Source organism: Amblyomma americanum, chromosome 6, assembly GCF_052857255.1.
Source record: "Amblyomma americanum isolate KBUSLIRL-KWMA chromosome 6, ASM5285725v1, whole genome shotgun sequence".
Taxonomy (NCBI): Eukaryota; Metazoa; Arthropoda; class Arachnida; order Ixodida; family Ixodidae; genus Amblyomma; species Amblyomma americanum.
Genome location: NC_135502.1, coordinates 43,411,677 through 43,438,708, shown reverse-complemented (window position 1 = coordinate 43,438,708; position 27,032 = coordinate 43,411,677). Strand labels below are relative to the sequence as shown.

At 45.1% G+C, this 27,032-nt stretch overlaps 1 protein-coding gene across 2 annotated transcripts in view; it reads right to left on the bottom strand.

Annotated features, from left to right (window-relative positions):
• Window positions 1-3,191: 3,191 nt before the first annotated feature.
• LOC144136718 (uncharacterized) overlaps window positions 3,192-27,032 on the bottom strand; it is a 29,791-nt gene continuing 5,950 nt past the window's right edge. The window contains exons 4-10 of one of the 2 annotated variants that reach the window (XM_077669277.1): window positions 26,621-26,677; window positions 22,423-22,477; window positions 13,381-13,448; window positions 10,329-10,437; window positions 8,254-8,354; window positions 7,505-7,615; window positions 3,192-4,471 (exon numbers count right to left, since the gene is read on the bottom strand). In XM_077669277.1, the coding sequence (XP_077525403.1) occupies window positions 3,329-4,471; window positions 7,505-7,615; window positions 8,254-8,354; window positions 10,329-10,437; window positions 13,381-13,448; window positions 22,423-22,477; window positions 26,621-26,677 (1,644 nt within the window). In that variant the 3' untranslated portion in view covers window positions 3,192-3,328. The remainder of the gene's footprint in view (window positions 4,472-7,504; window positions 7,616-8,253; window positions 8,355-10,328; window positions 10,438-13,380; window positions 13,449-22,422; window positions 22,478-26,620; window positions 26,678-27,032) is intronic. The other variant, XM_077669276.1, reaches the window with a different exon arrangement.

The following is a 27,032-nucleotide window of genomic DNA, read 5'->3' as shown; positions in this document are numbered from 1 at the left end:
GCATCTGCTGCTTCGTTCTTCAGTCGTGTGATTCGAAGGTGTTTTAACTGTTCACGCGAGAATGCGGCGAGGTTCCAACAAATTGGAAATTTTCGCTGCGACGCGCCGTTAAATCGCTCGGTCGATTTCATATGTGAACCAGCCTCACAAACGAGCGTCTCAACGCGGAGCCTTCGGTCCGGCGAAGTTTTAATTGGCACGCGTTTTCGAGCCGCTGCCCGCTTCACTCTAGCTTACAAAACTCGAGCGCAGCACATGCGTCGAGGTGGAGGCCGATCGATGTCCTCAGGCTCGCGTGCCTTTAGAATCTACCTTTCATCGGCGCGATTCCGACTGGCCGGCTGATTAGGCCTAGCGTGAGTCAAACGATCGAAGGCCGTGTTTAATTGTGGCGCAGATATAATCTGGTAGTACACTTCACACGCGCAGATAGATATGGCAATTTCCGCGAATACGGCATACCGCAACTATATGCAATATCGTCTTTGCTGACTAATAAGTTCTGTCTTATACATCATTCTCGCGTTGAGCGCGGAATATTTCTGACGCTCATGTACGTTCGCGATGAAGACCACTGCCGCGCGGCACGTTCCTGCACGTGGGCTTCTGGCGCCTGCGTTGCAACCGGGCTAGCCATTGTAACCGAGCATCACGTCGATCTTATTCATGCTAGGCCAGTGTTCGTTACAAATGGGCACAGCTGCATGGAGCTGCTACGTTTGCACTTCACCATTCGTTTCAGTCGTGCAACACGGTGTCCCCAGTACACTGCTGTTTAAAAAATGAACACACACACACACACACACAGTTCAACGTTAGTGCAGGCTTTGTGCGCACTGCAGGCAGAAACATCGATGCTTGTCAGCACGCGGTGATCAAAATTGGCCTGACTCACAACTGATTAAGGAGTTGACAGAGTCCGATTGTTTTTGAGTGAGACAAGCACAACTAAGCAAGCAAGCCTGACAGACGTAAATAGAAAACCGCATCTTTAAAGAACAGTGAACAGTCACACATCAGGAAATTTCTGCTACTGCGGTCAAAAATAACAGTGACATATTTCGCAAAGGCTGTCCTCTCATAACAGTGTAATTTGAAATTGAAGACCTCAGGCGCGATTCTGTGCGAATAACAATCTTAATGATGTAGCGCATCATTACGTCACATTCACTTTTCTAGTGTTGCTTGCCAACTTAAAACATTTGGCAACTAAAAGCTACATGCTCCAGATGGCTTCTAAACGATGCTTTATTCTAAACTGTTTTATTGCTCCAAAGTGGTCCACGTTAAAAACTAAGTGCTCCAGACTGCTCCTAAATCAACTTTCCTCTGCTCGAAACTGGGAATTTTAGTGCTCTAAAATGCATTATACCAGTAGCTTATACACACGCAGCTGTATTTGTATCTTTCAAATGTGCCTCTGTGTGGTTCTCAAGGTAAGGTTCAAGAACCCACCTCTGGCGTATACTGATCCGATGCAAATTACCAAGACAGGAGCATCTCTGCTACATTTTCATGTCACAAGATAACTTCTGCCTCACCCACATTGCGCAGGTGTCTGCATGAGACCCCGCTCAGGAGGTTCTGAGAGTACGTACTTTTCTTTTGTCCAATTTTATCAAAAACTCCCGACAGGTACAGGCACCACTTTCTCAAGGTAGCAAAGCCACAAAACACAAAAGGTGCCTGCGCGCTGTCATCAAAGATCCCCAGGTGCAGGTCAAAGATACCGGAATGAATCCGGAGCCCTCCAATATGGCAACTCTCATTCCCACCTCCCTTCCCTTACAGAGCAGGATCAGGTGTCCACAGAGATATGACAATTACTGCGCTATTTCCTCACCTCAATCCCTCCCCCCCCTTACCGAAAAAAACAATGTTCACAACTTTTTATGGTAGAGACGTGCACTTGCAGTTTCTGGCAGGTGGCTCCTTAGGTTTATGGTGAGCCGTTGCACTGAGCACAAATGCCACTTACAATATTATATGCATGTTTTTAAAAATATTTTTTTGCCTGTGCTGTCACTTCTTGCTGCGAACTGGCCTTACTTGCTTCCGACTCCTGGTTAGCCATTACAGGCGCACCTGTGCTTTTGGTTCAGGTAACATTTTTTACTTATGCAGGCTGCTAAACAGAGCTGGATTTCCTTCCTAGTAGGCATCTTCCTTGCAAGACAAGTGATTTTTGGAACACAGTGAGCTGTTCTCTGCCACCTACATCAGAGCTACCTACATCCCCAGTTGCTCCTAACATTAATTCCCTTGTCGGTTTCTTTTACACGTGTATGCACATTAGATTCAAGAAATAACGCAGTGACTGAGAAGCACGTTTTCTTGTCACGCTTAGCATGTGCATTTATGGCTCCCAACTGCAGTCGTTCAACTCATAATGTGGGCTCATTGTTCTTGTCACTGCAGGTCAGCTTTGAACGGATGCTTTGAGCTGTCTTAAGCTGGCGCTTTCAGAAAAATGAGCTCATTTCTAATGCTTTAAGAGGATTTAAAGGTAGCACTAAAATCAGACTTAAAACACGTAAAGTAATTTAGCCACCCATTTCTGAATTAAAAAATTAACGTCTAAAAACGTTCTTTAAAATGTCGACGTAAAAAGTTTTCAATTCTGCAAGCATAGAGTGAGAACAGCTACAGGAGGACTTCTAGACATCTATGTCTACGAAACCGCTTAGGTAAAACTTCTATTTGAAGTCTATTTTTTTCTCAAGACGTTTTTTAGACGTCTACTAGCTCTGTTTCAAGCGCGCGCAGTTTTGTTGTGTGCTGGCAATTGGTCCTGCAAGAAAAGTGCCAAGTTCGTTTAGGTGATACGCATGTGCAAGATCATGCACATCAAACCAGTGTGCGCTCTTTAGAAATGCTACGATGTTAAACTGTGGATTCAGGGGATTTATGAACATTCATTGAAATACTTTTGGCAAAAGTGCGGCGCATTGAATAGTTGAATAGCAAATAGTTGAACTAATTTTCCAAAATTTTGAATATTCACTGTAGTGGAAGCTACGAGTATGCTCTGCCAGCTTTAAAAAGCACCAACTTTTCACGAGCACACACCCTACCACATCAGCAGCTTATGATAATAGCTTCCACTCCAGTACTACACGAAGTCCCCACCACCCGAGATACTAGGTCATATTTTTAATCTTTCTTAGATAAAGACATACAGTGGCCAGCTCTGTCTGGAATGGGCAACACAAAATTTACCTCTGTTTATTTTGTGCACGAAATACAGCCATCCTCACCACAGAAAATGGTACACAAAAACTGACAAAACAGCAAAAATGTTAGTGACCCCAGTGACAACAAAAGACGGTCAGAAACGTGAATGGGAATCCAGCAGGGGAGGTCTGTCCAGAAGCCCTCCTGCAGACGAGCGTGGCTTCCGTTGGAAATCAGCTGAACCTCTGAATGGCAGGTCATCATAGCCATGATTGCCGCTGTAGTCCGTATTGTAACTGTCAACAAAGTCGTGGTTCCTGCGTTCTCCATAGCTGTCAATTCCAAGCCTTCGATCAAAATCATCTCTCTCAAAGGAATAATCTTGTTTTCGACTGCTAAAAGTAGGTCCCGACTCTCCCAGCAGAGGTGGTCGTCTTGGAGCGCGGACTTCGAATGAATCACAAATAAGCGGGGCCTTATCACGCAAAAGCGGAGCCTTGTCACGAAGCAGTGGGCCTTCATCCAGCAGTGGTGCCCCTTCGCCACGCAGCCGCAAGCCATCACCAAGCAGTGGTGCTCTTTCACCACGAAGCCGCAAGCCATCACCAAGCAGTGGTGCGCTTTCACCACGAAGCCGCACGCCGTCACCAAGCAGTGGTGCGCTTTCACCACGAAGCCGCAAGCCATCACCAAGCAGTGGTGCGCTTTCACCACGAAACCGCAAGCCGTCACCAAGCAGCGGTAGGCGCTCAGTTGCTCCAAAATCTTCCCTTGTTGATCGATCCATGTCAGTGGCCATTTGCCGCTGACGGCTCAATTCCTGGCTCAAGTGATGGCTCAGCTGTTGACTAAGCTCCTGGCTGAACTCAGGTCTAGTCAAACGTTGCGAGAGCTTGCTGATTTCTAAAACTAAGTCAAGCTGAAGTTTTGAAAACTGCTGTGATGTATTGAGACCATAGGCTCCCTGTTCCCTTTTGGCTTGTGCAGTAGGATCCAAAAGGCCAAAGCTGCTACTCAAGGGCTCTTCAGATGACTGCTGATTTGAAAAAGACTGCGCAGGAGCAGGCAAAACAGGGCCTCCCCATTGAGGCTGTACAAGAGGATTTTGCCATACACTTGGCTGATGTTGAGCGGGTGGAGCAGGTGTCCTGAAATGGCCATTGGCATTGTTAGGGGGAAGCGGCCCAGCCCAGTTCTGGCTTTCTCTTGGTGCAAATCCTTGCCGATTCGGTGCACGCTGTGCCCTGCCAGGAACTTTCTTTCCAGCTTGCACAGAGAGAGATGGTCCACTGCTGCCCTGCAGTATGCCACAGTGACGTGAGCACAAAATAACCAATTCTGCACCACTAGTTAAGATTTGTAACTGTCAAACCTTTGCAATTATGTAGAGGGGTGTGTGAATATTCTAATCAAATTTCATATATAGGGTTGGAATGCAAACTCCGAACAGACAGTCATGTCTTCCCTCTGAGATTAACTACAGTTTCAAACCTCAGGGTGCATGATGCTGAATGGCTCCATTCATTGTTTCCCCTTTCACACAACAAAACACTTTTCAAGTGCAACTATAAGCAGTTAAATTCCTGCGTGCGTATCCCGCCTGCCTGACACAACATGCTGCTGGTGTCAGGGCTGGCGCACCCAATACATGCCCCCCGACATCAATGAAAGCATCCAGAGAAAAAATAAACTCAGGCATTAGAATAGCCTATTTTGTGCATTAGGATTATGCAAGCAGTAGGCATGTGAGAAAAATGAAGTTTAGTTCAAAGCGAATACGACAAATAGTTTTCTTTGAATAGTTCCACAGTGAACCAAATATATTTTCAATTCGAAGCAAATAGTTCAGCGCACGTTAAAAAACCCCAGGTGGCCGAAATTTCCGGAGCCCTTCACTACGGTGTCCCTCATAGCCTGTGTCTCTAGGACATTAAACTCCCATAAACCAAACCAAACAGTTCACAACTGCAAATATAGAAATAAATAAAAAAGGCGATTCATTAAAGTTCAGTAGTGTAAGCTAAAATGTGTTTTGCAGGATTCACTAATCCACTGAAAAAACAAACTTGCATTTGGCTCATGGTATATGGGAAGCACAAAAACAGCTCAAGGGACAAAGCATTTTCGCTCTACCACTGGCATTTTCGCTCTACCGTTCAAACCTTGTATATATCGAATTGGGTACTGAAATTCGTTACAAGTGGGTTAAGGGTTTATCGAATTATTCCACAAACCAAACAAACCGCATTGAATCACGCTGTTCGTTATAACCGGGTTTGACTGTACTGCAATCTTGTCTGGGGTATAACAAAAACATTAACATGCATATAATCCTTATCCCCCAAAAAAGAATCATCCAGTACATTGGAAACCACCAATACCTCTGTCATACCAGTCCCTTGTTCGCAACCTATAATATCATCCCCATGTCGTGCTTATACGATTTCGTGTTTGACATAAATTTTATACAAGAAGTTTCTTCCATGACTTCTTAATTGCTACCACATTATTAGAATGTCATGAGTGCATTGTTTCAAAAATAAACACTGATAAATGATTTAATCCGTGCTTCCAAACCAATTATAAAAATCAGCCATTGAAACATAATCTCCCCTCACAACGAATTAGGCATGAATTTGACACTAAGCCCACGTTAAACTAGTTGAGGAAGCAATTTCTGTACACATGACCATATGAACCAAATAAACAATACTCTGAATGTTAGTCCTAATGAGCACATTTGTTGAAATGGTTGTGCCTTTCAAATTACTATTGTTATTACTTGTTGCTCTTTCTTACTTACACATCTGGTGTGCTTACATGTATGCGTACTGCTTTAAGAAACTGTTCAACTTGACTAACATTTCAAGTAGTACCTGCTGTTCTAGTGTCTTATCCAGATAAAATGTTTAATACTCCTGTCACACGGGACTTCTTCTCGGCCTTTGCCGTAAAGTTGTCTTATTGCACTAAAGGAGGAAAACCGAAAAGGAGCAGCGACGCTGCTACACGGCAAATCCAAAGGAGCTAGAACGCGGCCTACGTGAATGCCAAAAGTCACCGCTGTGTGTGAAGCGGCGCTAGTAACATTATGAAATTAAAGCAGATGGTAGCACTTCAGCTAAGAGTGCATTTGTTTATATTGGAAAAAGTAGCTATCACGATAATAAACGAGCGTTCTGACGGTGAGAAACGGATATTTTGAAACAAAGTTTCTTTTTTTTTTTCATCGTTCTCGGTCCGACCACGGTAGGTGCACTTTTCCGTTCGGCTCCTCGTCGTGTTCGGGAAGCGTGCTTTGTTGCTTGTGTCTTTGTGCACACAAGCAAACTCGAAACACGCACACAAAAAAGAGCAAACGAAGAAAAAACAGCAAAGCGAGATGCGCAAGCACGTGTGTGTCGATGCGGCTGCTGAAAAGCGTTCAAGTCCTTTCTTAGCAGTGTGGATGTCTTTAGTCATAGCCTCCTCTACGGTTAAGTGCACTGTAATGCAAAATTAACCATTGAATAAGATAAATTAGATATTTTTTTACGGTTTCAAAACTAAAAATTGCGTCAATTTTTTATTCTTTGAGCTCGCTAGCTGGCGCTGCCGTCTGGGTTGCTCCTTTAAGCAACTTTAAGGCCGCTGACAGCCGCCTTTATTGCTACGGAACTTTATCGCAAAGGTCTCGACGCTTTGCCGTGTAGATGCGCGTCACGCGCCTTTGGGGCAAAGGACCTTAATTTCTAAGGCCTTACAAGTGCCCGTGTGACAGGGGTATTATATTGCATATCATCAGGTGTGAATGCTTATATATATGCATGCGAGAACACATTGATTTTGCTGACCTATTTATTCCGCAGTGCTTGTATATTCACCGTGCGCTACCCTGTAATATGGTCACCCGGGCCTCGTCAAACTGTCTCGAGCAGCTTTTAGCCTATGTGCTCCTAGGAGCATATATCTAGTGAAATAAAATGATTTGACTTTACTTGATTTGATTAAGGTGCACTTATTATGCCAAGCAAAAATTTCTGGCCCTAGAAGTTTGAAATAATAAGAGTCTACTGTGAATGATACTAGACATCTGTCACGTTATGCATCATACTTCAATGTCTTTCCATTGTCACCTCCAGATCCAGCTGAAACATTATATTTAGCACTGAAATTCTCAGTCAGCAGCTGCGTCTATGTTTTGCACTGTTATGCAACACATCATAGCATAATGTCACGGGAACAATAAAAAAAATTTTGTCCAGTTCCTTTTTACGCTATGTCTCTGACTGTAAAATTATACATTTCTTTGTTTCATCAGAGCATGCTCAAACTGGAAATAGCGTACTACCTTCTGGTGGGCGAGGCCAGCAGGCTTAACGGCACCAGCAGGCTTAACGGTACCACCTGGTTTCCCCTTCAGCCCAGCAAGCCGATCCATGTGACTCTTCCCTTTTAAATGCTGCACAAGACACAAAGACAGTGAAAATGAAACATTAACAAGCTGAGCGAGCGAGCGAGCACACACACACACGCACACACACTATGGATACACTTTAACCACTACCAGTGAGGCAAAGGCCATGGTACCATGGAAGGCCATGGAAATAGTGCACGTGAACAAACGCACAGGCAAATGAAAGAAAAAAAGGAGCATTCCCATTTCGATGTCGATATGGCTTTGGCACTCCCTTTGCGAGCAGGCATGCCATATGCTGCCAGACTGTGTCTCACATTCTGCTCAAGACCACTTGTATAAGACGAGGGGAGAGTTTAGCTTGTTTTTTCAAGAAAAAAATCTCTACTTATATTCCGGTTTATACGGTACCTCATCCCACTTTACTGTGGAAACTCTCATCGTGAGTGGGACAAACACTGTCCCACCTTTTCTGCGTGAGGCATTTATCAGAGTGCACCGAAAAATGGTTTAAACTGAGTATTTTGTGCTGAATGTGCTAAAGGAACAACTCCAGTGCTAAAGGAACAACTTTAGCACTAAAAGAATAAGTTCTACTTCACTCCTCCTTGTACCCTATAAAGGGTTAAGCACAGCAACTTAGCAACCAGGACTTGAAAAAATAATTGAAAAGTTGAACATACCTCATTTCTTTGAAATTCAGAGTTAAGCTTGATATTACAGATGTCACATGAGGACTTCTTGGCAGCATGTTTCCCACCTGGTGTCTTTGGCACTGCACTACCTGTAAATGCCACAAAGGAGCATTATTTAGTGATCCGGTTTCAAACCAGGGAGATTCCAATCCAGGAGTTACACAGGTTAGAGATATATCAGACAAAAGTGGCAAATCAAATCCTCATGCTCTTACATTACGCATGCAGCATCACAGTAGGTGTCAATAAGATGTAGTACACGGTCATGTGGTCATCAACTTGTGTGCAGTAATCAGCTGATGCATTACATCACTGCAGCTCTAGAGTACAGAACACAAGGACAGGCGAGAATTTCTGAAGCTAAACAACTTCAACTATAAAGAAAGCATGAAGTCAGTCACAAACACCCCCTTAATATTAGTTATGCACAACACAAAAGCAGGAAGCCAAACTACAAAAATGTTTCAACAAGTTTGGAATAGGACATAAGCATATTAAGCTCACTGTTTTCAGAACATAGTCTTATTGTGGGTATGACGAAAAAGTTTCTTGGATGGACCTACATACAATGAAGTACATTGCTTTTACCACTATGCTCTTCAATATAGTTCTTTTGTGCAGTAATAAACCTTCCCCAGCACCTTTTCCCCCAATTGCAAGGCTCCCCAGAAGTACTGCTCTCCAAAGCGTGAGAAGCACAGCATTTTGTTGGATGTCGTCCACAGTTTTAATATGACCACCTCTAAGCTTGTGTTTCATTACTAAGAAAAGGAAGTAACTGAAGGGAGCCACATCTCGCAAGCAAAGTGGATGCTGGCTGTCTGTAGAGTTTCTACTCACCACAGTGAGGATACCAAGACCTTGCTTAAGTGTCCTTATTGTCCAACTTTCCTTATGTGCAAATTTCAGCTTTTTATCATTATTTCAAATGACCTTTGATACCCTCCCTGACTTTTCTTTTTTCATGTGAACCATAATCCTTAATGCTCAAAAACCAGAGGATGCACCTTAACCAATTTATTACATCTTGACCAATGCATAAGTTAACATTAGTTAAATGTTCTAGACAGTACTAGATATAGGAAGTGTAACTGCACTTCTAAACACACTCATATAAACCTGCGCAACAGAGCTTCCAGTGCAAACAAACCAATGCCACTCAGGGCAGTGACATACAAGATTAATACTCTTACTCACACTTCATGCACATCACGCTGCTGGTAACTTTTTTCTGCAACCAGAATATCCCTGCAACTTATTAAAGCATTAGAGCAAGAGCTGCACTTGCGAAGCACATGACTGCTCAAATCAATCATGTGGACACCTCCCACGTGTCTTGCGCTACCATCGTTATCTTCGGATGGGTGTGTGCGCTCACCCGTGATCACCAGAGCACCCCCAGCACGCAGCCTGAGCCTCATGCTTCGTGCAACCCTTCTCGTCATCGGGTGGGACATATGGTCGTAAGGCACCACCAAATAGTTCAAAACGCCTCTTGGAGGCTGCACATAGCTGGGAGCTGAGAGCCCGCAAACATGTAGCAGGTTGCACACAGGGAGCATGCAGGAGGCATGCTGTCTGCAAAGGTGCTGCCCCAATAATATCCACATGCCTTTGACTATATATTTCATAAACAAAAATTGTCAATCTTTGCACCATGCTGCGTAGCTCAAGGCACGAGCATCTTCACTCCTCTGAAGGCACAGATGTTGGACATCTGCATAGGCATCAGAAGTAGATTTAAGGAAAGGCGCAGCAGCAATCTTATAGTAGGTAGACGCCTGAACTGTACCATGATGGAAGGAATAAAGGGAGAGGTGAAAGTGGCAGAAATTTTTAAAAATTGGCAATGTTTACGTTTGCTCTCATTGAATTTTGTGACTTAGGCAGCAAGCATAAATGTAATATTTTTGCACTTCGCATTGTGACCATATATACTCACACCACTTGATAAGTGGTCTCTTCCAATTCAATGAATGCCCCAGAATTACCATTACAAAGTTTCATAAGCCTAAAAAATTCTGCCAACACACACACACAAGCATATACAAAAATGAACGCACCTTCTTCAGGATTTGAGTCTAGCTTTGCTTTCTTTGCTGGCGCAGCAGTTGGTTCATCTGCTGGAGTTGGTCCATCTGCTGGTCTTTTGAGTGCCTGTGCAGGAGGTTCCTAAAGATGAAGGAATCATGGTAAGTAGTGTAGGCCCAAAACTAACAAAGTAAAGGTGGTGGTATGCCCATGCCACTATCTTCAAGGAGCAACTACCCTCCGTTTTTAACACCTAAGTTACAAGTATGTTCCGAGACCCAACAGATGTTCCCAATACAGAGGGCAATGTCTCTGGTGATGCCTCAGAGAAGCCGGTGCCAAACATTAAACAGAAAAATGAAATCACTTTCAATCAAACAACCAAGTCCAACCAAAACTGTCCTTTGATTATAGCCTTGCCAATCTCAATACTTGGAATCCAACAAACGAAATGTTTCAGCCTATCCCTGAGAAGTAACCCGAGGTGCATGCCTGAAAATGAGTTATCAGGCATAGATCCTTTTCTCACCAGGGTCAGGCAAGCAATTTGCACTGTTTAATGTTCGAACGGAGCTTTTAACTTCTTACTAGAATTTCAAAAAATTTACCAAAACGAGTTTATACTTGTATAAACAGTTTAAAAAAGGCAAGAAAGAATCAGAACTACAGGCACTGGAAGCACATCAATCAGTGCTTCCGTCTGTCGCTATCTGCTCAAAGTGCAACAGACGCAGACCTTCATAAGTTCTCAAAAGGACATATCTTCACAGCACTACTTTAGGCTGTAGCAACACAAAATTTTTTATACATGCCGAAACTTCTCCCTACCGCTGGCCGTGACTGTTCTGGTGTCACGTATAATAGGGAGTCTAAAATAAAAGCATGAACGAAAGATGTTTGAAGAAGACGACGAGGATGGCGATAAGGACGACGTGGACTAACTGAGGAATAAAGAAGATAGATGAAGAAGTATTCGGTGAGGTGGGAAGAGATTATTGGTGGAGAAGAGAAGGAGAAGAGGACGATGACAAGGATTACGTGGACTAACGTCAAGGCTATACATGCGCGAGGGAGAGCGAGGCACGGTGGGGGGGGGGGAGAACAGGGAAGCGGAGGCTCCGGCAGGTCAGGGACGCTTCGGCTGGAAGAGAGCGACGCCGGCTACTGCTCCGATGAGCTCGCGTTCTACGGCTTCGCATCATGGACTTCCTGCCGTTCCTGAGCCCGTTCCGGAGAGTCAACAGAGGACGCTACCACCTGCCACGGTCAGGGGTGCCTCCAGTGCTGTTGCCACCCATCCGGGTGGTGCCCCCAACGCCATCACCGGCATCACCTCCACGGGCGCTTGGTCCGGGAGCTTGTACGACGCAACCAACGACGGCGGCAGCGACGTCAGCCTAAGCACATCGAAAGCCGTCTCGACGCCGGCTACTGGACCCATGCAACGCTGATGCCGCACCGAACCAACCGTGAGCATGAACGCCGACCACTAACAGTAGAACGCTAGTAGTAGACACTGGCAGCAGTGTTCCCGGGTCGTGTGTATTTATAGTCCGTTTTTTGTAATATTTTTGTTAGTTGTGTGTGCTAGTGTTTGTGTCACGTAGTGTGTATTAAATGTGCGTCTGTGTGGGTACACCTGTCGCCTAGTCCATTCTTTCAGTCCGAGTGTTCTCCGCGGAGACCCTAAACATCTGGGTAGTCATGTATCCCAGCCTTAGTAAACACGGTATAGCATACGTGCCAGGGATCCCCACCTGATATCCCCAGCAGCAAATGCACCAGCTAACACTACACAGCCCAAACAATCCTGGCTAAAATCTGAGTTCGTCATAACATGAGAGCTGAAATACTTCAGTGTCTGAGCCAGTGCTCTAAACAATGCACGCGGTGTCTGCAATATGCAAAAACTATCAGTAGGGCCCTTCCAACTCGTGCAGAAAATACAGGTATAGCATAGAGTTTGCCAGTTTCACAGCAGAATCCTGCTTATGCCCTAGGGTGACACAAGTGCGAAGTTTGAAGTGACAAGTTTTTGATACAGAGTTGAATCAATGAATTTTTTAAACAATGCTGCTATCCTACAAGGCACAAGGTGTGCCTGATGGGTAATGTAAGATGCAGTGAAAGACAACACGACATCTGCTTGAGCCACACAACCCTGTTTCATAGACATGACCAAGCAGACCACAGATGGCCAGCAAACTTCATATCTGATCAACCTAAGTCTCAGAAGGTGTGCAGTATGCAAGTGGCGCACATCATTGAACACCACAGTGCAGTGGGAAACCAACCTTCTAGCAGTTTCCAACGCTTCCAAGCATGTCACTGTGGATGCTCTGGCAAGACATGCCTACGGAGCGTTTTTTTTTATCCATAAGACGCCAGCTAAGTTATACAATGAATGAAGACATAGCTGCCATAGACTGATTGATGCATTCTTAAAGATGCAAGGATGATAACAAAGGAACAAGGCAAGTGGCATAGACACCAACAAATAAGCATGTACTGCTTAAATTTGCCCCACTGTTCGTGCTGGCGATCACATCCTTCACACACCAAGCAAACATCCATGCAGTAGTGCCAGCTAGCTACTAGTCTCTCACACTGTCATGAGAAGTTTAAAGGACTCAAAAAATAATTAAAAAAAAAAAAACCTTTGACCATGGGTTTGAAACAGAAGGAATGTTCTCCAACATTAGAAACTTGAGTTCTTTTCTAATGGTCATTCTTTTAAAATAGTACCTTTCATCAAGAGAGAAGACCACCATTTTCTTGTTACTTGCAACAGCATTTCAAAAATTCTATTTAACAGCGAACTGGCAGTGTGTGTACAACTGTACTGTTGCTATATATTGATGTCATATTGTTGATGTGTCTGTGGACAGCACTCAAAAAGAAAGACCACATGTCTAATGGCTGTCGTTGCTGTCTACTGACTGAACAGCTAGTTGCAGCATACAATCTGCAACAAGCTCCTGCAAAAGAGGGGAAGAGCAATTCCGATGAATTGCTACATCTCTCACAGGACGCTACTAACCTCAGAATCAAAGAGCCAAGGTTTGCAGCAGCATTGTTATTTACCTGGACAGCAACGCCAGGCTTCGGCTCCGGAGCTGGTTTCGTGGTAGGGCTGGACAGTGGTTTGCCATCTGTGAGCCAGGTGGCATTGCGCTTTTACTTTCTCAGTCAAGCAGTAGATCACAAGCTATGAGCAACAGGAGTCAGCATGCGAAAGCAGTATTTCAGCATGCTTTCTGTGCTCCGTATATAGCCCAGACAGGTCTACAGGTGCAAGAGCCAGTACAGCGGCCATCTCCGTGAGACAGCCGCATCAACGGCAGGAGTAGGAGAAAGAAGCACTTCTGCACAAAACTGGGCAAAATGTAACAATCACAATGCATGGCAGCCTTTGCCATGCATTACCCACAATGACCCAACTAGTAAGCTCTCAACTATCTTTCTGGCCAAGAACTCTGAAGAATACATTGAGAGATGTATAGTTTTGCTGGGTTTCAAAGGAAAACCCTGTGTGCAAGACTCTCCATACAGGATGTGGCCACCAGCCATAGTTAAACAAGCCATATCCAGGGTTCTAGCACAGAAATTCTTGCACTGCAGAACCATATACATACTAGTGGTCATTATTTACAACAAAGAGAAAGCGTAAGTGTGACAAAAGAATGCAGAACTAAATCAAACTACCACGTTTCATGAAAAGTTTTTAACTTCAATACTGTCATAGTCCTTCAATGCTTTTTTCTCTGGTCACGAAACTCTGGCCAGTGTTTCATATAGAAACAACACATGCCGCTAGTGATGCAGCTGTCGGAGAGGGGGCACAAATGTCTGCACGATCCCTGTTCGCAGCGGCTGTTTTCCGACCAACAGGCTCACATTCTGGGGATTGCTTTCTGGGGATTGGGCTTCTTGAGCGATTGGAGTGCGCGCTCGCTGCTGCCGTTTTGCTCGTTAGAGAGACCCCCCCACGGGGTGTCCGCGAGCAGAATGCAGGCAGCCGCGATGGTTGTCCTCCTTTCCAAGGGAAGCTCTGTTGAAGAACCGCTGTAAATCACCCTCCCTTCCGTTCTTCCCGCTTCGACCTCGCGCCCCCTTGGGTCACTCCCAGTGACAGCTGGGGGGCGTTGTTTCGGCGAGAGGCCAGAGCGGGAAATGAACGGGGAGATCGCCATCGACTTGGGCAGCAGAAAGGTGCGCAGATTTCACCTCCCGGGTGCCCCGGCCTTTGCCGGGGGACCAAGAGCGCGGGTGGTGTAACCTTGCGCACCTAGTATGTACGCTTGAGTCCAGGCCCGAGCCTTCGGAGTTCTGTCGCCCGCCTGTGGGGCGCTTATGCGCTTTGGATTTGGGAGGGCCTGATTTGGCTGGTTCTCCGTCATAGCCGGCCATTGCCGGTGACGACCTGTGTCGTCAAGATGTGCTCCGCGCATTCCCCATCCTCCCTCGTGATCTAACCCATTGGTTGGCCGTCCAGCATGCTATCGCCCTTAGCTGTGCCGTCACATGCGTATGTAGTCTTTGCTTTGCACGCGCGGCTCCATGGGCCCGCTTTCGGGTGCTGCGGCTGGGCTATGGGTTGTACTGAGAGTGCAGGCAGGCGCGAACGCTGGCTATGCCCTCAGCTTGCTCTGGCCCGAACCCGCGACATGTGGGCGAAGTGCCACTCAATTAACACTTTGGCACGGGTTTGTAACCAACCCCACAGTATTAAGGATTAGCATGAATGCTATTTTACTGGTTATCACCTGAAAGCTTGGCTGCAACATCGAGACACTAAAAACTGTGCGATCGGCGGCAGCTGCTAGTAAATCTCTACTGATAGCGGCTGTTTTTTGACCAGCCATTAAAGCGTTTACTTTCTCTCGCTGCTTTTTATAAAGCAGCGATTTCTGTACATGGGTCCAGCCTGCGCATTCATTTTCACAGCAACTTGCCTGCAATGTCACTGGAAGATCTAGCATAGTGATCAGTAACATAAGTACACAGGTCTGTGTCTCAGCCAAGTCCTTGCTTTTATCAAAGTGCATAGGACTGCTTACGGCTGGCACTTACCTTGCGAGAAATACTGCAATCTCACTAATGCTGAAAAAAAAAAATATGTTATGGCGGCATTCTAAGAGCTGGAGTGCGCTCTACAGAAGCGATTGCATACGAAAGCAACAGCAGTTTGATGGTGCTATCTGAAATGTTTTTTTTTTTGCCGACACTTTCAGAGGTGGCAAAGCCATCTGCTGAACAGTCTTTCTAAATAAGCCATTTATTTACACTTTGTCACGATGTGACGACGGAGGCGCTGGCGAGTGCAAAAAAATTCTGAAATTTTTTGTTCACTGCTCATGTGCTGGCTTTGCGCTACCAAAATAATTAAGAGACAAGCTGTGAGTGGCCACGCAATAAACAAAAAATGAGCAATGATAGGAGGCACGGAGCAACATGTACAAAATAAAAAGTGGTCGGGGCTTAACATACTTAAATCGAGTAGACGTGCAAAAGCATGAGTTTAGCCTGCTTGGATTATAGTTTTGTTTTACTGGGTCGTCGGCATGTCTGGCGATGATATTAGACTCAGGTTAAGCTGAACTGAACTGTTCGTTATGCAGGTGGAAAAAGTTTATGAAGACGATGATGTGCAATGCGCAGTGCTACAGTGTGTTGCAGTTTAGGACAAGGAGTAATCGGCTGCGGCCATAGCATAGTGCTCTCGTGCAGTGGCCACCAAAGCTGATTTGTTCGCGCCGCCGTAGTTTCGAAACCCAGTTGCGGCAATACTTATTTTATTTCTGTACCCTCAAAGTCAGGGATGTAATGCTCTTGGTTGGGTTTGACCCTGTGAAGTAATGCTTTCGCACTAAAAGCCATAAGCACATTGAGCAGTACAGCTGTCTAAAATGTGACATCGTCACAGATTCTTGCTCAAGTACACTGGTAGGCCTCTGAATATTCATGGGACGGCGCCGGGCCCGAGTTTCAGCTTCTCGCGTTGCAGCGACACTGATTCTCCATTGACCACCAACTCGTCAGGCCGAATTAAATCCATGGGGCCAAATGCCTCTCGCAGACATGGACATGCTAGGATTCGAAGTTAAATCCACTGCTTTCCTGTCAGGAAAGCCCACTTCCATATTTTATGCTGCTCGGCAGACAGAACAGCGAGGCCTTTTCCTGCGTACCTCCACAGCAAGAGCGGTAACCCGCGACGCAGAAAGTATTCGGCATCGCAGACTTGCGCGTCACGTGCACTGTACTTGTTTGCGAATGAAGGCAAAATTAGAAGAGAAAATAGCTGCTGCCGCAACGCCGGCGTCCCATTCCACCCGCAGTCTCGCGGCCATACAGACGCTCGCTTGCTCGCGTCGTTGCCCCCATAGGACTCTTGGCGCTGCGTCGTGGAAGGCGTGGGCAACATACAAAGCTCTCCCATAGTGTTACGGAAAAGTTTCATGACCATAAAAGCATTGAAGGACTAGGTACTGTATACATGGCAAGATGCAGCCAACAGTACAGCCACATTTCTTGCATGAAAGAGGGGCATTTTGTGTTTGGCTTTAAAACTATATGCAAGACAGCAAAAAGCTGTCCTACAAAGTACAGGGGCCAAACACTATGCATAGCTGCACAAATTGCACAAAGACTTCGTGCCAACAAAGCTATGAAAGGCAACACGAATTCAAACCTGCACACATCTTCACTTGTGACATCACAGTGAGATGCAGCTTCTTTAAACGTAGAAGATTTGGTCTTCATGGAAGCCTTGGATGCAAATGAACAGGGCATCACATAGTTAATGTTATGCACTGCATTGCTGAAAACATGTATGCCCATTGCCACAGACAGCAATGAATGTGCTCTCCTACTGGGGCTTATCGGAGAGCACAGTAGGCACCACACAAAATTAGCGCGAAGATGAAGAAAGCAGCTTAGCACACCTTTGGATAGCAGTGCACTGCCTTGGCCCTAAGCATGCAGTTTTGTGTAAGGAGGCTCACACAAACTGATTGCGCAATTCTGTGGGCAATGCTAGAGAAGTCAAACGCTGGGTCCACTCAAGGCCCGTGAAACTCGTGACGCATGGCAGCAATGTGTTTGAAGCATTGAGCAAGTGTTCCCGAGACTGTCAACATATTACTTAATCAAGTCGGGCATCAGCTGATTAGTGGTCCTGGGCAGTATTCTATCTTTGCCCTTTTAACGAAATAACATAAAATGTAACCCAAGCAAGCACAGCCCCCCATGAAAATGTGAATGTAATAAAAAGCACTTCAAATGTATACAAGTGCTTGTATTACACTGGATTGGCAGAAAAACGAACTATCTCTCACAGAGACTTACTGCCAGCTCAAAAGCATACGCAACACATGCTTACAATAAAGAATGTCACTTCTTAGCTGCCATATGCAACGCTGCCTAACCCAAACCAGAATCCAGTCTACCTGCAGACAAAAAATATATACCTATATACAAACAAAGAATACACTGTTCTCTGCAAAAACAACCAACATAGAAAGAAACTATCCCAAGTTAAATGGCTTGAGCAGCAAAAGCAAATTTTCAACTTTGGAACTTATATAGGTAAGTAACTTGCACTGACATTGACATGGAAGACTCTGCACCATAATCTCTCAGCAAAGATTTCCATGTTGGCAGCAAGGATAACAATGGGACCTGGCAAAGTGACAGCGTCCACTGTTCAATGTGCCTGTCATTCATTTGGACAACTCAAGTGAGTGCGGGCTACTGCAGCCCAACATGTCATCAGCGATGTGGCTAGTGCTATTGTTCCATTCTTCACTGTTCCCAGCTACCCTATAAACTCGTGTAAGGGCTGCACTACTTTTTAAAATTCGGGTGTGAATTTTGAAAGGTGCAGTCCATATACAAATTAAAAAAAAAAACTTATTTTTTAATTACAGTAATCCCTCGTTATAACGAAATTGCTTTACTCAAAATATCGCTTTATTCGAAATTTCTTCCGGTCCCGACCCAAACGCATGCATTTTAAGACGCACTACTCGAAGTGCATGAAGAGCTTGAGCCGCTTAGAGCGAAGTGGCGAGCGGAGGCATTGCCACCGTGGCGGCGACCCTTTTACGCATGCAGTGACAAATTAATACCGCTGACGAGTTACTCTCAGGCAGGCACAGAACAGGCCACAAAAGTACCAAACCTATGACCGATGACCTGCCTAGTAACAGGTACCAAGCGAGTGCCGAGTGCCCCTAGCTGTTTACAGCGGATGCGAACGGAAGAGCGCCCGAATCGGTCGCAGTTGCATCGCTGGTGTCCCCCATGATAGAATCCAAATGAAAATAAAATTTTCGTGACACTTTGCGATGCCAGAAAACCGCGGTCTCTTGGATTCTGAAAAGTGGCGAAAAAACCGCGGGCAGACTTGCGCCGTAGCATTCCAAGGGGTGTGCTCGGTGAGCAAAATTGTACAGCTCTGAAGAACATTTCTGGCGCTGAAACATGCCAAAAAGCACAAAAGAAGTGTACCCCCGATTATGAGCCCATTCACACTTGCAAGCCGCGAGCAAGATGAGCTTCGGCAGCGAACTGAGCTGCTCCCTGGCTGACGTAGTCGTCGCTAAACCTAACCGTTTCACGACCAAAGCAGACGAAACTCTCGAAAGCGCGCAAACAACGTCATTCCCGAGAGTTATCACTTCAAACGAGAAAGCGACCCGCTGGTCGCACTAGCAAGCGTGAACAACGGTGTCGTCGGGTTGCTGACTGGTCGCACGCCCTTTGCCGTGTTTGACGCAAGGAGCTATGTTAACAAATTGGGAAGGCGACTTTGGGGAAGCCGGTCTAGAAATTTGCTTGCCGCTCATCATGATCGGCCTGCATCGCAATAAAACACCACCCCTAGCTTCGTTGCACTTTTGACGGGGCAAACCGACCGATAACTTATCGAAAAAACACGAAAAAGCCGAGCGGCGCCAGCAGCGAGTTAGGCTGTCAACATGGCAAGTCAACGCAACCACGGTGTTTCCCCGTGAATTCTATTCATTGAATTCTGTTCCTAGACATCTGTCAACGGCGCGGACGCAACGCTGCGTGAACGCTGGCACTCGAACCGTAGAATTAGCACAGCGTCGTCGACAACGGTGCGCTGAAAAACTCAATTGCAAACTTCGCAGCTGTACTCCTCAGGAAAAAAAAACTGTGCGTAATCATGCGAAGCCCCTACTGCAATGCAGTTCAGTTTTCACGATCGCACTGCGTACCTACAATGAACGGCTATCGTTTTTTGAGCACAACAAACACAACCTCAGGCTCGAGCCACGGCATCTCCGTGACCCCTCCCCATACATGAAAGCGGTCTCTGCCTTCGCGATTCAAAATTCCCCGAAGGTAGAAAGAATGCATGGGCGGAGACCGCGGCTTCGTGCAATGCTTGGTCAGATTAGAGCAGGGGTTGCACGCGCCCGGTAAGAACTTGAAACAGTGAAACAGCCAAAGCTCACTGCCTTTTTTGCACCTGAATAATGTTTTGCTTCACTGAATGCATTGTATTTTGAGTTCTTCACTGTTGCGGCGCAATTAAAGCTCGACTGCTTTAGATTTTCTCGGGTGGTCACTTATATCGAATTACCGCTCATAACGAATTTTTCGCCGTCCCACTGACTTCGTTATAACGAGGGATTACTGTATACCATATAATCTCCTGTAAAGGCCGCACTGTTGCTGACTAGGTAAGTGAGAAAAAAATGGTTTTACATTTTTTTTTATTTGTGTATGGGCTGCACCTTCAAAACTCACACCTGAATTAAAAAAAAAGTGCGGCCATTACAGGAGTTTATAGGGTATCTAGTCCAAAACAGGGGATGCGGCCTTTAGATGAGATTATACAGTAGTAAGCAGCTGTTACACCCCTGTCACATAACTTAAATGTGTTTGCAACAACAAAAAAAAAAAAACTATCCAGGCTAACAATCTATGTGTCACTGTCACGTGGCAGCACCTAAAGACATCTGCGTAGGATGGCAGTGATAATTGGAAAATTTTTTTGAAAATAGCACATGCACAATAATAATCAAATGATTTATTATGAATATTGTTTCACACTCAAAACTACACCTTAAATCTTACATACAAGGTTGCAACACTTCTGATAATTTAAAGATGAACACTATCAAAAGCTGGGGTAAGCAGATGACGGTTTGGTTTATGGAGTTTAACATAGCAAAGTGACTTAGACTATGAGGGACACCAGATACGTTCATCACGTGGGGTGCTTTAACGTGCACTGACATCGCACAGTAAAGGGCCTCTAGCATTTTGCCTCCATCGAAATGCGATCGCCGTGGCCAGGATCACACCCATGTCTTTCAAGGTCAGCAGCCGAGCACCATAACCACTGAGCCACACCGGCGGCTTTGGTAAGCAAAAGCTGGCATGAGTTCAAGATGAAGATGAACGTGGCGGCACTAACTATTTAATGTAAACAAAACTTACTGGAAGTTGATAACAAACAGTGGTACTAGCTACCGCTTTGTTTTGACAGTATCTTAGGCAAAAAAAAAAGCAGCATTTGCCCCTAACTATGCCGGAGAAACAGTCTATAGCCCTAATATTACTGTAGAGAGAGTGTGCGCATGTGTGTGCATATGTAAAGGGGGGGAGGCTTTTTTTTTTTCATCTTTTTTGTTATCACAATGCTGAATGTCTGTCGCAAGAGTTGTCAAATGCAGCATAAATCACACCTGTTCCTGTATTCTTTTTGCACAAAACAGACGAGTCTAATGAAGTCAAACCTTGCTACATCGAACATGGACGTTACGAATTATTGACTATATCGAACTGTTCCTAAATATTTTTAAGAAACGCATGCAATTCTTTATACACTGATCGCGGTTGGCCATAAAATGGATATATTCAACTGCTCAACGTCAAGCTGTGCCTGCTTGAAGGGCAGGTGGCAGGATTTGCCTCACTACACAAGTGACAGGGGGTGGCGCATCAAGTGCTTGTACCACGGTTCGCACGGTTATCATTAAACTATCTTTCCTTTGCACCTGTCAACAGCACCGCATAAGCAGCGTGAATAGTTGGTAGCCAGGCAGTCAGCCCATGTTTGCGACTCTTGTATCTACTGATAGTGGCCCGGATCCAGAGGCATGGTCGGTTGTAGCCTTCTATAGTCAGATACAACTTCAACAATTCAAAATGGCCGAACAGAATTTCTCCGTGACAAAAAATAGACCGTTGTTAAAGCTTTTCTTGTTATTTAAACAAGAAGCTAATCACAAGATGATATTGTAAGCTAAACAATTTTGATGCCTCTGGCTTGTTTCGTACAGCCTATTAAATGACTGATTTTAAACACTGCAGTAATTGGTAATTTAGCAGCCTTTGCTTGAAGGCTAGTTGGTAGCACGGACAGTGGCCAGTGTTACCATCCTGTGCTCATGTCAGCTTTCACGGATGTAGTGAAAACGGCGATAGCTTTCATTCTGGTGCCTCGTTTTTCACGCGACAACCCAGTAATGGGTGGAGGCCACCGTAGCTAGCATTTGACCTGCCGCCACTACATGCTGGTAGTGCTGTGCAGGGAAGCCAACCTAACTGGCATTTGGCACTCGGCTTTTCGTGGTCTCCGGAATTGCCGCAAGAGACTTCGAAATGGCACCAAAACTCATAGCCTGAGTCGCTTTGGTACGTGAAACACCATCAAGCCAAACTTCGGAAATGTTCTCTTTCTACTCTTTAGTAAGGGGAGATTGAGTTGCTGTTCCTTCACTGAATAAATTTCGCTTCTCTTGTGTGCATTTTCAACAAAATTCTCTATTACGAATTCAAACTATATCAATCTATTTTATGAATTTTTGTGTTCATTTGAAACAGTTTGGCTGTACATAATTTTTTCGGAGCACGTACTGTGCTCGGAGACAGTCCAAGCTGCTATACTGGTCACCAACGAGCAGAGAAGGTGCTCTGGTTAGCTATAGTGCTTTGCATAGTAATGTTTCACAAGAAATCTGTGCAAATGTTAAAAAAAAAGCAGTACTGACATATCCCATGGCAGAATATTTAACATAACAGGTCTACGATGCCTATAATATAGGTAAGTCAGTTTGGGAACTCCCCAACACAGGACAATACCGTTTTTTTGAGGCAGCATCCTTAATTGAGGAGGTCTCAGGTTTGGAGGAAGTCTCTGCAAAGAGGATAAAAAGAAGCATGCCAACATGCTATTGTGACAATACCGTCCGTAGCAGTCAACGATATATATGGCAGCTATAAATAAAATATACATATTTAATCTGCAACATCGCAACCAATGTTTACTGCACTATGCTCAATTTATCTTGAGCTCAATTACCTGTACCATTATACCCTGTCACACAGGCACTTTCAATCCTCATTGAGTCTATGCTCATTGAACTCAATGCAGATCAGAGACTGCCACACAGTCACTTTCAAGTGCAGTCTAGCCCAATCCTGCTTGCCTCGATCCCGATTCCACAAGCGCAATTGAGGTTTCCAAGCACAATCGAAAGCGGGCGTTGAAACTCTTGCCTCCACATAACTACAGAAAGAAAAGCAAGTTAATAAAATAAAACCATCAATGTTAACGCATAAATTGATTAAAAGGCATGACAGAACATTTTAGGGCACTATGCCTCCTTACACGAAGGCATATTTATAAATCATGTCAACACCACACTCCACCTCCAGTCTTCTCGCACAGCTGACAAAGTATGTCGGCAAAGAAAAAGAATTTAATGAATCGCAACCTTCACAGACACGTAAAATATGGAGTGAGAGCAAAACTTCTGTCCTGATCGAGTGCTGGCTGGACCAGCTTGATGATTTGCGGTGCCAGAAACTCAACGCACTGGCCGTGGTTGTACATCAAAATCTCAGATGCATTGCATGCACTAGTCTTGGCTGCACTGTGGTGCCGGACATCAGCATGCTACGGGTGTCGGCAGAACATTTGGCTCCACCCAACATACATGAAGGCAACCTCTCAATGAGCACTGAAAATGCCTCTGTAGCACGAGATGCTCCGACCGCACTATAAAACCTTGATGCTGATTAAGTTCCACCTAGATCGAAAGTGCCTGTGTGGCAGGGGTATTAGACTGGCTTCATTCTCAACATGCCTTGCTTACTTTCTGCGTTTTAATAACAAAGAAATTATGACAAAAGACAAGTCACTTCATTAAAAAAAAACATCAAGACAAAAGATGGCAACCTAGTACAACAAGTAAAAGCGAGCGGCAATTCCCTTCCTGCATCCGCAGACTTAACAAAAATTATTAAAATTAATAAAAAAACGTATTTACATATTGTAAGGCGAATGTTTTCTGGGAATCATATTTTTGAGAACGCATCTCACATCATATTTGGAACCAAGGCACGAATATAAGATTTTTTATTTCACTGCTCATCAAGATGCTTCTACCACCAAGCTCGCAAGCTGCGAGGAGACTGCAACTTTTCGCCAACCTCGGAGCCGTAGTACGAGAGCGGACGAGGCAGGGAGAAGCCATGAAAGTGTAAAGGATGGGCAGGCGCGGCTGCTGAGAGAGAGAAGACAGGAAAGAACCAAGTGAAAGAACCATAAGGAGTAGGAAAGGGGAAAATAGGGCGAAGGGCTTTTAAGAGCAAAACATGTGGCACTGTGCAGCAAACTGGCAACAGCACAGCAGTGGCAGTAGGCTTTGCAGTGACAACGGCTCCGGATGCATTAGGCCTATGAGGCACTTCGTATTGTATTCGGCCAGTGCCTGGTAGTACTTTTGAAATAGAGAAGAGGATGCAGTACACTGCGCTGTTCACGAGGAAGGAAATTCTGCTGTCAGAAAAAATCAGCAATTCACCAACGGAATCCACCAGCGGCATGGCGTCTTGGACTGAACGAGTCGATGATTCGTGGGTGGCGGAAGAATCGTGGCACCATCTTCCGTGCAGCACCTACTCGCAAGGCCTTTCATAGACCAGCACAAGGTCATCAACACTGGCTGGAAGTGAAGCTGTCCACATTTGTGCTCAAGCGTCACGACCAGTGTTTGTCTGCGAATGCTGAACTTCTTCAGCTAAAGGCAAGAGAACTCGAACGTGAAGCTGACTTGCCTCCAAGTTTTTAAAGCTTGCTGCGCAGTGCAAAAGTCCATGCAGCGCGCTGAATTTTCGCTTCCCCAGAAGACATCGATTTGACAGACACTTACCGGAACTGAACGAGGATAAACTACCTCATAGGTCAGTATGGAAATGCCGACGAAACTCTAATCTTTTTGGATTCTCCACCAAGCTATGTAGTAGAAGCACACGGCAGCAAAGAGGTGCGAGTTCGCACAACAGGAAATGAGAAGAGATTAACTGTCATGCTCACATGCACAGCTGACAGACACAAGCTGCCGCCGTTTGTCATATCCAAAGGAAAACAATTCCGAAAAACAAGGTCTTCCCCAGCTGTATTTACATCAGGGGGAACCAAAAGGTTGGATGCATTCTGCAATGATGCTGGTCTGGCTTGGTGTCATGTGGTCCAAAAACCAGGCGCAGATCTCCCATTGATGCTTGTGCTTGACGTGTTCAGAGGACATCTGACAGACAATGTCAAGGGTGCGGTCGGCAAATGTAATTCCAACCTTGTCCTCATGCCTGGTGCCATGACATCACGGTTGCAGGCACTGGATATGTGCATAAACAATCCATTCAAGAATCCTGTCCGAAAGGATATGAGTGGATCACAAGCAACAGCAGGGAACCGACTCTGGTAGGAAGCACGAAGTGCGCATCAGCCTCAATGGTCACAAAGTGGACATCCAATGCGTGGGAGGCACTGCAGCGCTCCACTGTGTCGCATGCATTTCTTTAGAGCTGCCTGCCAAACAGCATTGACAGCACAGAAGACAATTGTGTTTGTGGACAGCGATAAGGTACTAAATAGTGACAATGAATAAACCACCCACAGGTACTTGTGTTTCAAATTTTCGCATGTAGTCTCCATTTTTTTTCTTTTGCACCCTTGACTATGGTTGCCCTCAGAGTTCTATCGTAATAATTTTGTTCCTTTCTTATGAGCGCAAAGTCCCCCCTCGCATTATATTTGTTGTCGCATTATTTAAAAGTAAATATGGTATTACTTGGACTATTTTTTCAACACACTGAGTACCAACCAAATTGCATCATTTCATTACCTAACGACTCAGCACTGCTATCGAGGCTACACTTAGCATGCCGAATACGAACCCACATGGATCTGATGGAGCACATTCAACAGCTTCTCCTTGACTGGTTTCAGCATAGGTACTGCAGCTAGCACACTGCCACACTGTTCCCAAAAGCTTGCATGCCTTGTAACACAGGCTGTTCTTGTATTTTTAGCTTAGCAATGCACTCATTGAAGTATTTTGCACTTAGCACTGCATTGCACTGCCCCCCCCCCCCTCCCTACCATTTTTTTTTCAATGCTAGAAGAGAGCTGCTACAAACACAGAGTTGGACAAGCATTCTCGTGGGCACAAAACGGACATGCCAAGCACTGTCTTAATACCCGAGCGCATTGGCAAACCACATGACGCAGCGAAGAAGCAAAAACTACCACCAACTCAACAACAGCAGGCAGACATTACACCAGTCTTTATGTCCAAAACAGAACTCATGACATAAAAGGAACCATAGCTTCACATGCATCTTCCCAGTGTTCAACATGCTGAACAACATTGTGCCTGGAAGATATAACTGGCTTATGGCCGACAACAACAGTTTATTGCCAAAGCCTAAAAAGGCAATGTTTTATTTCCTCACCAACTGTACTTACATGCTAAAACAACACAAACTACATGAAGGTGATTAAGCATATATCAGCTAAAAGGACTCTGAAATGATTTATATGCGCAAATTTTAGTGCAACAGATCTGTAGAGGAGGTTTTTGTGGTTATTCGAGTCAAATTTGAAAGCCATGCGTGGACCTTATCATTTAGAACTAATTTTTAAAAATCGCTGTAGCAGCACCGATTAGGGCGACACACCTCACCCTGTGTCCCCTACCCTGATGATGTCAGTGGGCAGAAGAGCCAGCCTGCAGTGCGCCCTAATCAGTTAAGAGCTACTGCAACAGCTATTTTTAAAAATTATTTATAATTCATAGTGTTCATGCAGAGCTTTCAAATTTGACTCGAATGGCCATAAAGACCACCTCTACAGATCTGTCGCACTACAACATGCCTATCAAAATCATTTCAGGGTCCCTTTAACATTCCACCCATTGTTCAATATGTGGCAAGAAGACTTGGCTTCATCAGAAAAAGACAAAAACAAAGGCTGAAGGACAACAAAGCTTACCATAACAGCCAGCTTCAAGGCAGTGACCAACGCCTTATGCCGCTTGCCAGTCAGGTGCTGTAACAACAGTAACAAAAACAAAATAAGGCAATAAGAGTTACATTAACTGAAGGACATTGATACATGATCCTGGTTGATATTAATTCGGAAATGCCCTGGCCAGAGTGCACTGTGTGCAATGGGCAGAAATTTGGGCAGCGACGTCGCCGTTGTCCCGTGGCGTAACCAAGTAAATGAGGAGCATTGCAGAGGATGAAAGGGAGCAAACGGAAAGTGCAGTGAAGGATGAAAGTGAGAGAAAAAATGCCTTTGGGCGAGCTTTGACTCGCCATAAACGAAATGATTACAATGTGCACTGAATTGTGTTTTCAAAATAACATGAGTATTTATCTCCATAGTTTATAAAACAGTA